Below are 12,846 nucleotides of genomic sequence, written 5' to 3' on the forward strand. Positions count from 1 at the left end.
AGAGTGGTAAAGCGGCCTTTACTGGTTCTAACAGCAGACCTATAAGCTTGCTGCCAGCTCTTAACAAACTGTTGGAAAAAATGGTGTTTGAACAAATACAATGCTATTTCTCTGTAAACAAATTAACAAGACAGACTTTCAGTATGTTTATAGAGAAGGGCACTCAACATGTACTGCACTGACACAAATGACTGATGATTGGTTGCAAGGAAGGAGCTAGTTAAGCTGCAGCTGGCCCAGAACAGAGCGGCATTTCTTGCTCTTCATTGTAATCAGAGGGCTGATATAAATACTATGCATGCACTCTTGGCTAAGAGTTTCTTTTTATAAGAAACATGAATGTGTTGAAAATCCAAAATTGTTTGCATAGTCAACTTACACACAGCTTTGACACACACACTTACCCCACCAGATATGCCACCAGGGGTCTTTTCACAGTCCCCAAATCCAGAACAAATTCAAGAAAGCGTACAGTATTATATAGAGCCATTATTGCATGGAACTCCATTCCATCTCATATTGCTCAAGTGAACAGCAAACCTGGTTTAAAGAGTGTAGAAGAAAGGCAGACAATATATGACACGTCTGCATGTAAAAAGCTCATTTAGATTTGCAGGCAAGTGATCATACTCTTTGGGCAACCCAAAAATAGTCCTGACTTGCCGGATGGGCAAGTGCCTTTAAGACTTTAATGTCAATCCCTGACAAGAAAGAAATATAAAATATATTGGGATACCCCACCTGTCTCTGATACTGTATGGCTGAATAAGTCCCTTATTCTGGTGTCTGGTATATCAGGCCACAGTTTTAATGACTGTATATTTATTAGTCTGGGAACAGAACAGAGTTCAATTCAGAAGTGGAGACGCGATAAAGTAATAGTGACACATTTCCTCTTGGCTTTGAGCTATGGTTTGGAGGAATGAGCTGTGTGTGTGTGTGTGTGTGTGTGTGTGTGTGTGTGTGTGTGTGTGTGTGTGTGTGTCTGTGGGGCTCTGGGTTTGGATGAATGCCACGGGCACTTTTTCTCCTCAGGTGGAGAAAATCTCTAAACTTTTTTAACTCTGAAAAGGAAAAGCATTTCCCTCTCTTGGAATTGCCATGTTCTCTCATCCACACCTGGTAGTGACTCTCTCAGGTATTTATCCAGACGCAAGCACACAGAGCAAACTATATATGTTTAAATTATTCCATTATTTTTTTCATATTTCAAACATTGGCCAGAACAGCCCCATAGCCTTTGTCAATACTTTCTCAAGGGACCAGCAAATTAATGTTGCATTCTGCATTTGACTTCTACTTTAAGGATTAGGCTATAGGGCCGCCCCTACATTAAAATGGTTTGGGATTACTACAAACAGCAACTTCTTTTGAATTTAGTTTTTAATCTCAAGTGAGGTCATGTGGTCAAGTAGGTTTATAGAGTAGCTATTCTGCAAAATCCCAAAAGCAAAGAACATATATTTTACAGGGTGATCAACTGTGAAGGGTCTTGTGACATGTAGCCAATATGAAAGGCCGGCCTGTAAAGTTACATTTGAATGTGATATATGATCAAATGTGATCAAAATGTTGACAATAGGTTATAGACGTCTCCACTTTTCCACCTGGCCTACAGTACAGAATAGCAAACATGTTGTTTTCCTATTGAATGTACATGGTACATTTCCTAAGCTTCCACATTGTGTCGAACTGGTGACCAGCACCAGCCTCTGTAGGCTATTGGTGCTTGTATTAGGTCTAGTGAGTGGTGTAGTGACTCTGCTGACTGCTGCGACACAACCCGTGTTTGTTACGTTTTCCAGCCTCAGCAATGCCACAGAATCTGGACGCCATCTGGTGGCGAATCATAGCCAAGGAGAAAGTTGTTATGTTTCTATAGAGGAGAATAAACATATATTTTTTTCATGTGGAGGTTGATTTAGATAAACTTGTGTGTGGAACATTTTAAGACTATGAATAAATCCAGAGTAAACCTTCATACGAGGTGCTGGAGTAGCCTCTGCGATACCAGGAAGTGGAGCCAGTTAGTTTCTGTAGGATGCAGTCCATGTTCCAGTGACATCCATGCTGCTGTTGTTTTTGTCCTGTCGCTGCAGTCAACCATCACAGGGTAAATAACGGTCTGTAGGAGGAATAGCGGCAGTAGACTTCAATTAAAGGACTATTATCAGGCTCAACGTTTCATGGTTTGCGTGTTTTCCCGCTATGTTGTCGTCGGTTCAGCCGCGGATCTTCATGCGAAGGTCACGCAGCCTTTCCCTGTGCCGTGTGCTCCAGACAAGCACCAAGGACAACGTGAGGAAACACACCATTCTCGAGAAAGCGTACGCCAACCGGAACCCCATCGAGTGTGAGCCTGGCTGTGCAGTACTACCATCTGGCCCCTAGGTGGCTCTCTAACCTCCAGGGTCGCAGGAGTTCCTGGGCCTTTCTGGCTTCTAGGGGGTGCAACTACAACCAGTACTGGGAGCAGAGCGGCAGAAGGACTGGGGGAGAGAGCGGGAGCAGCCACCCCTACGGACTGGCCTCTGCTGGGGTGCTGTCCGCTGCAGCCGTGGCCTTCTGCCTCAAGAAAGACTCTGATACTAAATGTGTGTCTGTGTGTGCCCAGCAGAGTGTGTTTTCCCTCCAGGTGATGCATTTCTGGAGGCTGCAAGGACCAACAACTCCCAAGATGTGGCAAGGTACATTTATAAGAAAGCAAACATACACACACACACACACACACTCTCCTGAGTTCCTCAGGAATTCCCCAGGGCAGCTGTCTAGGCCCCTTAATTTGTTCTAACTTTACTAACAACATGCCATTGGCTTTGAGTAAAGCCAGTGTGTCTATGTATGCGGATGACTCTACACTATACACGTCAGCTACTACAGCAACTGAAATGACTGCAACACTTAAGAAAGAGCTGCAGTTAGTTTCAGAATGGGTGGCAAGGAATAAGTTAGTCCTAAATATTTCAAAAACTAAAAGCATTGTATTTGGGACAAATCATTCACTAAACCCTAAACCTCTTGTAATAAATAATGTGGAAATTGAACAAGTTGAGGTGACTAAGCTGCTTGGAGTAACCCTGGATTGTAAACTGTCATGGTCAAAACATATTGATACAACATTAGGTAAGATTGGGAGAAGTCTGTCCATAATAAAGCGCGGCTCTACCTTCTTAACTGCACTATCAACAAGGCAGGTCCTGCAGGCTCTAGTTTGGTCGCACCTGGTGCAACAAAGAGGGACTTGGGAAAATTATAATTGGCTCAGGACAGGGCAGCATGGCTGGCCCTTGGCTGTACACAGAGAGCAAACATTAATAATATGCATGTCAATCTCTCCTGGCTCAAAGTAGAGGAGAGATTGACTTCATCACTACTTGTATTTGTGAGAGGTATTGACATGTTGAAAGCACAGAGCTGTCTGTTTAAACGACTAGCACACAGCTCAGACACCCATGCATACCCCACAGGACATGCCACCAGAGGTCTCTTCACTGTCTCCAAATCCAGAACAGACTATGGGAGGTGCACAGTACTACAAAGAGCTATGACTACATGGAACTCTATTCCACATCAAGTAACTGATGCAAGCAGTACAATCAGATTTAAAAAACAGATAGAAATACACCTCATGGAACAGCGGGAACTGTGAAGCAACACAAACATAGGCACAGACACATGCATACAAACACACGATAACATACGCACTATACACACACGTACACATGGATTTTGTGTTGTAGATACACTACCAGTCAAAAGTTTGGACACACCTACTCATTCAAGGGTTTTTCTTTATTTTTACTATTTTTACTAAACTAATAAATAACAATCAATAACAATGGAATCATGTAGTAACCAAAAAGTGTTAAACAAATCCAAATATATTTTATATGTGAGATTCTTCAAATAGCCACCCTTTGCCTTGATGACAGCTTTGCACACTCTTGGCATTCTCTCAACCAGCTTCATGCGATAGTCACCTGGAATGCATTTCAATTAACAGGTGTGCCTTCTTAAAAGTTAATTTGTGGCATTTCTTTCCTCCTTAATGCGTAAGAGCCAATCAGTTGTGTTGTGACAAGTTAGGGGGGGTATACAGAAGATAGCCCTATTTGGTAAAAGACCAAGTCCATATTATGGCAAGAACAGCTCAAATAAGCAAAGAGAAACGACAGTCCATCATTACTTTAAGACATGAAGGTCAGTCAATACGGAAAATTTCAAGAACTTTGAAAGTTTCTTCAAGTTCAGTCGCAAAAACCATCAAGCACTATGATGAAACTGGCTCTCATGAGGACCGCCACAGGAATGGAAGACCCAGAGATACCTCTGTTGCAGAGGATAAGTTCATTTGAGTTTCCAGCCTCAGAAATTGCAGCCCAAATAAATGCTTCACATAGTTCAAGTAACAGACACATCTCAACATCAACTGTTCAGAGGAGACTATGTCAATCAGGCCTTCATGGTCGAATTTCTGCAAAGAAACCACTACTAAACAACACCAATAAGAAGAAAAGACTTGCTTGGGCCAAGAAACACGAGCAATGGTCATTAGACCGGTGGAAATTTGTCCTTTGGTCTGGGGTCCAAATTTGAGATTTTTGGTTCCAATCGCCGTGACTTTGTGAGACGCGGTGTGGGTGAACGGATGATCCCCGTACGTGTATTTCCCTCCATAAAGCATGGAGGAGGAGGTGTTATGGTGAGGGGCTGCTTTGCTGGTGACACTGTCTGTGATTTATTTAGAATTCAAGGCACACTTAACCAGCATGGCTACCACAGCATTCTGCAGTGACAAACCATCCCATCTGGTTTGGTCTTAGTGGGACTATAATTTGGTTTTCAACAGGACAATGGCCCAACACACCTCCAGTCCGGGCGGCAGGTAGCTTAGTGGTTAAGAGCGTTGTGCCAGTAACCGAAAGGTTGCTGGTTCTAATCCCTGAGCCGACTAGGTGAAAAATCTGTCGATGTGCCCTTGAGTAAGGCACTTAACCCTAATTGTTCATGTAAGTCGCTCTGGATAAGAGCATCTGCTAAAAATGTAAAATGTAAGGGCTATTTTACCAAGAAGGAGAGTGATGGAGTGCTGCATCAGATGACCTGGCCTCCACAATCCCCCGACCTCAACCCAAGTGAGATGGTTTGGGATGAGTCGGACCGCAGAGTGAAGGAAAAGCAGCCAACAAGTGCTCAGCATATGTGGTAACTCCTTCAAGACTGTTGGAAAAGCTGTCTTCAAGGCAAAGGGTGGCTATTTTGAAGAATCTAATGTGTAACATATATTTTTATTTGTTTAACACTTTTTTGGTTACTACTTCATTCCATATGTATTATTTCATCGTTTTGATGTCTTCACTATTATTCTACAATGTAGAAAATAAAGAAAAACCCTTGAATGAGTAGGTGTGTCCAAACTTTTGACTGGTACTTTATGTGGTAGTTGAGTATGGGCCTGAGGGCACACACTTAGTGTGTTGTGAGTTCTGTGAGGAATGTATTGTAATGTTTTTGTTGTTGTATAACTGCCTTAATTTTGCCGGACCCCAGGGAGATGGGGATCCATAATAATTACAAATACAATACACATACTGACTGTCTGTACACACACACAGGGGAAATATGTTTACATTTAGACAAAAGGCTTCTATGTGACAGAGAAGTCCAGAGCCCCTGATTGTCTTGCTGTTGTGTTCTCTCTGAAAGGCTACAGTATGTACCCAGTAGAAATACAGGCACAAAACATTACATCAAGTTATGATCTGTCTCTGAAGTTCTCAAAATGATGATGATTTATGATTAGTGTAATTACTGCTAGTCTCCTGGCATAGATTCAATCACATATTTTAATTGTTTAATTGCTCTACGCTACTATACTGCTGTAGGAAATGAAAATGGGAATTAGTCTGTGAGGTCCAAATCATTATATGGAGTCTCATAATTTACAGTAGTTGTGGAAGGGTCTAGTTATACCACAGCGCATCATTATTCCCAGTTCTCTCCACTAGAGGGAGATAGAGGTCCATGTCTGTTTAGTTTATTTGGTTCCCCATTAGCTACTGCACATGCAGCAGCTACTCTTTCTGGGCTCCACATTACATTTTAGTCATTTAGCAGACGCTCTTATCCAGAGCGACTTACAGTTAGTGAGTGCATACAGTTTCATACTGGCCCCCCGTGGGAAACGAACCCACAACCCTGGCGTTGCAAGCGCCATGCTCTACCAACTGAGCTACAGGGGACTACATAAACTTACAAATACATGACAAAGTACAAAACAGTTATAGACAAGGACATTCAATTAAATACAAAAATAAATAAATATATGGATATTATACTGAATAAAAATATAAACGCAACATGCAACAATTTCAAAGATTTTACTGAGTTACAGTTCATATAAGGAATCAGTCAATTTAAATAAATTAATTAGGCCCTAATCTATGGATTTCACATGACTGGGCAGGGCCGCTGCCATGGGTGGGCCTGGGAGGCCATAGGAATGCCAATCAGAATGAGTTTTTCCCCACAAAGGGGCTTTATGACAGACAGAAATACTCCTCAGTTTCATCAGCTGTCCGGGTGGCTGGTCTCAGACGATCCTGTAGGTGAAGAAGCCGGATGTGGAGGTCCTGGGCTGGCGTGGTTACACGTGGTCTGCAGATGTGAGGCCGGTTGGGCGTACTGCCAAATTCTCTAAAACGACGTTGGAGACGGCTTAGGGTAGAGAAATGAACATTACATTCTCTGACAACAGCTCTGGTGGACATTCCTGCAGTCAGCATGCCGATTGCATGTTCTCTCAAAACTTGAGACATCTGTGGCATTGTGTTGTGTGACAAAACTGTACATTTTATAGTGGCCTTTTATTGTCCCAAGCACAAGGCTTCCGTCTGGCCACTCTACCATAAAGGCCTGATTGGTGGAGTGCTGCAGAGATGGTTGTCTTTCTGGAAGGTTCTCCCATCTCCACAGAGGAACTCTGGAGCTCTGTCAGAGTGACCATCGGGTTCTTGGTCACCTCCCTGACCAAGCTCCTTCTTCCCTGATTGCTCAGTTTGGCCGGGCGGCCAGCTCCAGGAAGAGTCTTGGTGGTTCCAAACCTCTTCCATTTAAGAATGATGGAGGCCACTGTGTTCTTGGGGACCTTCAATGCTGCAGATATTTTTTTCTATCCTTCCCCAGATCTGTGCCTCGACACAATCCTGTCTCAGAGCTCTATGGACAATTCCTTCGACCACATGGCTTGGTTTTTGCTCTAAAATGCACCTGAGCTCAATTTCGAGTCTCATAGCAAAGGGTCTTAATACTTATGTAAATAAGCTATTTCTGTTTTTTATTTTTAATAACTATGCAAAATAATCTAAAAAACAGTTTTCACTATCATTATGGGGTATTGTGTGTAGATTGATGAGGAAAAAATGTAATTTAATCCATTTTAGAATAAGGCTGTAACGTAACAAAATGTGGAAAAAAGTAAAGGGTCTGAATACTTTCCGAATGCACTGTATATATATACACTATATATACAAAGTATGTGGATACCCCTTCGAATGAGTGGATTCGGCTATTTCAGCCACAGCCATGCAATCTCCATAGACAAACATTGGCAGTAGAATGGCCTTACTGAAGAGCTCAGTGACTTTCAACGTGAGCCACTCAAGCTCACAGAATGGGACCGCGGAGTGCTGAAGCACGTAGCGCGTAAAAATGATCTGTCCTCTGTTGTAACACTCACTGAATAAGCTATTTCTGTTTTTAATTGTAATACACTTTCAAACATTTCTAAAAACCTGTTTTTGCTTTGTCATTATGGGGTATTGTGTGTCGATTGATGAGGGATTTTTTTTTATTTAATCTGTTTTAGAATCAGGCTGTAACAAAACAAAATGTGGAAAAAGGTAAGGGGTCTGAATACTTTCCAAAGGCACTGTGTGTGTGTGTGTGTATATATATATATATATATATATATATATATATATATATATATATATATAACAGTGGGAAGAGCAAGTATTTGATCAGCTGCCAATTTTGAAGTTTCTCCCACTTACAAAGATGAAGAGGCCTGTAATTTTTCATCATAGGTACACTTCAACTGTGACAGACGAAAAAGAAAAAAAATCCAGAAAATCACATTGTAGGATTTTGTAATGTAATATATTTGCATTTTATTGCTGAAAATAAGTATTTGATCAATAACAAAAAGTTTCTCAATACTTTGTTATATACCCTTTGTTGGCAATGACACGGTCAAACGTTTTCTGTAAGTCTTCACAAGGTTTTCACACACTGTTGCTGGTATTTTGGCCCATTCCTCCATGCAGATCTCCTCTAGAGCAGTGATGTTTTGGGGCTGTCGCTGGGCAACACGGACTTTCAACTCCCTCCAAAGATTTTCTATGGGGTTGAGATCTGGAGACTTGCTAGGCCACTCCAGGACCTTGAAATGCTTCTTCACGAAGCCACTCCTTCGTTCCGGCGGTGTGTTTGGGATCATTGTCATGCTGAAAGACCCAGCCACGTTTCACCTTCAATGCCCTTGCTGATGGATGGAGGTTTTCACTCAAAATCTCACGATACATGGCCCCATTCATTCTTTCCTTTACACGGATCAGTCGTCCTGGTCCCTTTGCAGAAAAACAGCCCCAAAGCATGATGTTTCCACCCCCATGCTTCACAGTAGGTATGGTGATCTTTGGATGCAACTCAGCATTCTTTGTCCTCCAAACACGACGAGTTGAGTTTTTACCAAAAAGTTCTATTTTGGTTTCATCTGACCATATGACATTCTACCAATCCTCTTCTGGATCATCCAAATGCACTCTAGCAAACTTCAGACGGGCCTGGACATGTACTGGCTTAAGCAGGGGACACGTCTCGCACTGCAGGATTTGAGTCCCTGGCGGCGTAGTGTGTTACTGATGGTAGGCTTTGTTACTTTGGTCCCAGCTCTCTGCAGGTCATTCACTAGGTCCCCCTGTGTGGTTCTGGGATTTTTGCTCACCGTTCTTGTGATCATTTTGACCCCACAGGGTGAGATCTTGCGTGAGCCCCAGATCGAGGGAGATTATCAGTGGTCTTGTATGTCTTCCATTTCTAATAATTGCTCCCACAGTTGATTTATTCAAACCAAGCTGCTTACCTATTGCAGATTCAGTCTTCCCAGCCTGGTGCAGGTCTACAAATGTTTTTTCTGGTGTCCTTTGACAGCTCTTTGGTCTTGGCCATAGTGGAATTTGGAGTGTGACTGTTTGAGGTTGTGGACAGGTGTCTTTTATACTGATAACAAGTTCAAACAGGTGCCATTAATACAGGTAACGAGTGGAGGACAGAGGAGCCTCTTAAAGAAGAAGTTACAGGTCTGTGAGAGCCAGAAATCTTGCTTGTTTGTAGGTGACCAAATACTTATTTTCCACCATAATTTGCAAATAAATTCATTAAAAATCCTACAATGTGATTTTCTGGATTTTTTTCTTCTCAATTTGTCTGTCATAGTTGACGTGTACCTATGATGAAAATTACAGGCCTCTCTCATCTTTTAAGTGGGAGAACTTGCACAATTGGTGGCTGACTAAATACTTGTTTTCCCCACTGTATATATATATACAGTGGGAAGAGCAAGTATTTGATACACTGTCGATTTTGAAGGTTTTCCTACTTACAAAGCATGTAGAGGTCTGTAATTTTTATCATAGGTACACTTCAACTGTGAGAGACGGAATCTAAAACAAAAATCCAGAAAATCACATTGTATGATTTTTAAGTAATTAATTTGCATTTTATTGCATGACATAAGTATTTGATCACCTACCAACCAGTAAGAATTCCGGCTCTCACAGACCTGTTAGTTTTTCTTTAAGAAGCCCTCCTGTTCTCCACTCATTACCTGTATTAACTGCACCTGTTTGAACTCGTTACCTGTATAAAAGACACTGTCCACACACTCAATCAAACAGACTCCAACCTCTCCACAATGGCCAAGACCAGAGAGCTGTGTAAGGACATCAGGGATAAAATTGTAGACTGCACAAGGCTGGGATGGGCTACAGGACAACAGGCAAGCAGCTTGGTGAGAAGGCAACAACTGTTGGCGCAATTATTAGAAAATGGAAGAAGTTCAAGATGACAGTCAATCACCATCGGTCTGGGGCTCCATGCAAGATCTCACCTCGTGGGGCATCAATGATCATGAGGAAGGTGAGGGATCAGCCCAGAACTACACGACAGGACCTGGTCAATGACCTGAAGAGAGCTGGGACCACAGTCTCAAAGAAAACCATTAGTAACACACTACGCCGTCATGGATTAAAATCCTGCAGCGCACGCAAGGTCCCCTTGCTCAAGCCAGCGCATGTCCAGGCCCGTCTGAAGTTTGCCAATGACCATCTGGATGATCCAGAGGAGGAATGGGAGAAGGTCATGTGGTCTGATGAGACAAAAATAGAGCTTTTTGGTCTAAACTCCACTTGCCGTGTTTGGAGGAAGAAGAAGGATGAGTACAACCCCAAGAACACCATCCCAACCGTGAAGCATGGAGGTGTAAACATCATTCTTTGAGGATGCTTTTCTGCAAAGGAGACAGGACGACTGCACCGTATTGATGGGAGGATGGATGGGGCCATGTATCGCGAGATCTTGGCCAACAACCATCTTCCCTCAGTAAGAGCATTGAAGATGGGTCGTGGCTGGGTCTTCCAGCATGACAACGACCCAAAACACACAGCCAGGGCAACTAAGGAGTGGCTCCGTAAGAAGCATCTCAAGGTCCTGGAGTGGCCTAGCCAGTCTCCAGAACTGAACCCAATAGAAAATCTTTGGAGGGAGCTGAAAGTCCGTATTGCCCAGCGACAGCCCCGAAACCTGAAGGATCTGGAGAAGGTCTGTATGTAGGAGTGGGCCAAAATCCCTGCTGCAGTGTGTGAAAACCTGGTCAAGACCTACAGGAAACGTATGATCTCTGTAATTGCAAACAAAGGTTTCTGTACCAAATATTAAGTTCTGCTTTTCTGATGTATCAAATACTTATGTCATGCAATAAAATGCTAATTAATTACTTAAAAATCATACAATGTGATTTTCTGGATTTTTGTTTTAGATTCCGTCTCTCACAGTTGAAGTGTACCTATGATAAAAATTACAGACCTCTACATGCTTTGTAAGTAGGAAAAATTGCAAAATCGGCAGTGTATCAAATACTTGTTCTCCCCACTGTATATATATATATCTTTAAAGTTTAGTCACAAAATTGTTGAATGTGGCAGGCAGCAGACGAGTGGAGGGCAGTCAGACTGCATCACAGAGATCTAGGCCTACTCACAGACACAACCCTCTTTCGTGCACACACGCTTTCAATCTTTCTCTCTGTCCATTTCATTCATTCTATCTCTTTTTTTCTCTATCTCTACAATTTATGTTTCGTCTACACTGGCTCAGCATAAGCTGAAACAAAAAACACACCCACCTCTGGTTTCCCAGCGCCCCCAAACCCAGTCACCCAGAACCATGTGCAGCAGGGCCAAGGGGTGTAGAGGGGAAGGGGGGGGGGGGGCACAGTATAGGAGCAGAACACAGAAGGAGGGGAATCTCCATCTGTCCTAGTAATGAAGTATGTGAAACGTCCATGAAATGATGGTGTAAATATCATTTTTTGGGTAGAAATGTGAAAAGGGCACCTGCCATGTTATTGTAACAGCAGTAGGTCGTCTGGACCCTTATCTCACATTACGCACGGAAGTGTGTGAAGGTTTAATTGTGTGTGCGTGCGTGCGTGCGCGCGGATACGTGCGTCTATATGTGCATAGGTTTTGATTACCTGACACTGTGCTACAGGGGTGTGGCAGATGGTGTAGGCTAGGTGACACTGCACAGATGTGTTAAGTGTTTTAGTTAGAGAGCAGGGCTATAGGGGGTTGTGTATGTGGGGTGGCAGGTTAGAGTGAGGCACAGTGTGTTTATAGTCAACACAGACACCGTCTCCCAGCGGAACACAGACGGGTTACCCCACCCCACCCCAACACACACTAACACCTCCCTCCCTCTCAGATAACACAGCCCGATGTCGTCCCCGCAGGCACAGAACTCAACCTGCACACACACACACACACACACACACACACACACACACACACACACATCTTACATTGGTCGTGTCGGAGTCTGTTGGTAGCACCAGTGAGGGCTGAAGTTAAAGGCCATATTAACCCTAGCAACAGGGCAGCTGTCTTAACCTCCTGTTGTTCTTATTTCCTGTCAGGTTGCTGGGCGAGAGGGTGGAGCCTAACCACCGGCACCATCTGGGCTGGACCTCTCTCATGGTGGCAGCTATGAACCGCCAGCACAGGTCAGAGAGACAGCAGTGTGTGTGTGTCCCCCTGTCCCTGTCATGCTCTTCCTGTGTTAACCCATACCGACATATTGCCACGGTAGAAGTGCAGAATGCTCCTGTCACACCAGACGGCCACTAATGCCCCCTCAACCCTCCTTCCTCCTGGCCTCCACCCCTGGCCTGCACCCCGTAAATTCAATTAGCCCCTCTGTATCCCTGTATACACAGAGAGGGGTAGAGGCTCAGGGGGTGGAGGGTTAAGGCGGGGTGAATCTAATTTGGGCATGGTTGGCCAATGGGCCATGTCCCTGTGAGACGAAGGGTCCTCCTCAACAGTTACAGACACCAGTTCACTGACCCCCCCCGCCGGTCTCTGAATACACACACACACCAGAAACACACTCACGCACACACACACACGCCAGAAAGAGGCCTATACACACACAGCTAACACATGGGTAACCCACTCTGCATCAAAGGTAGTACCCCTTCGCCCCTACACCCTTTTCTCCATGCCG

At 43.6% G+C, this 12,846-nt stretch overlaps 1 protein-coding gene across 1 annotated transcript in view; it reads left to right on the forward strand.

Annotated features, from left to right (window-relative positions):
- Positions 1-2,208: 2,208 nt before the first annotated feature.
- The window catches only part of LOC121557653 (caseinolytic peptidase B protein homolog), an 81,960-nt gene continuing 71,322 nt past the window's right edge, over positions 2,209-12,846 (forward strand). Inside the window, 3 exon segments of the mRNA XM_041871173.1 lie at positions 2,209-2,353; positions 2,615-2,687; positions 12,257-12,343. Of these exon segments, the coding sequence (XP_041727107.1) occupies positions 2,209-2,353; positions 2,615-2,687; positions 12,257-12,343 (305 nt within the window).

The sequence above is a fragment of the Coregonus clupeaformis genome, chromosome 5 (genome assembly GCF_020615455.1).
Source record: "Coregonus clupeaformis isolate EN_2021a chromosome 5, ASM2061545v1, whole genome shotgun sequence".
Taxonomy (NCBI): Eukaryota; Metazoa; Chordata; class Actinopteri; order Salmoniformes; family Salmonidae; genus Coregonus; species Coregonus clupeaformis.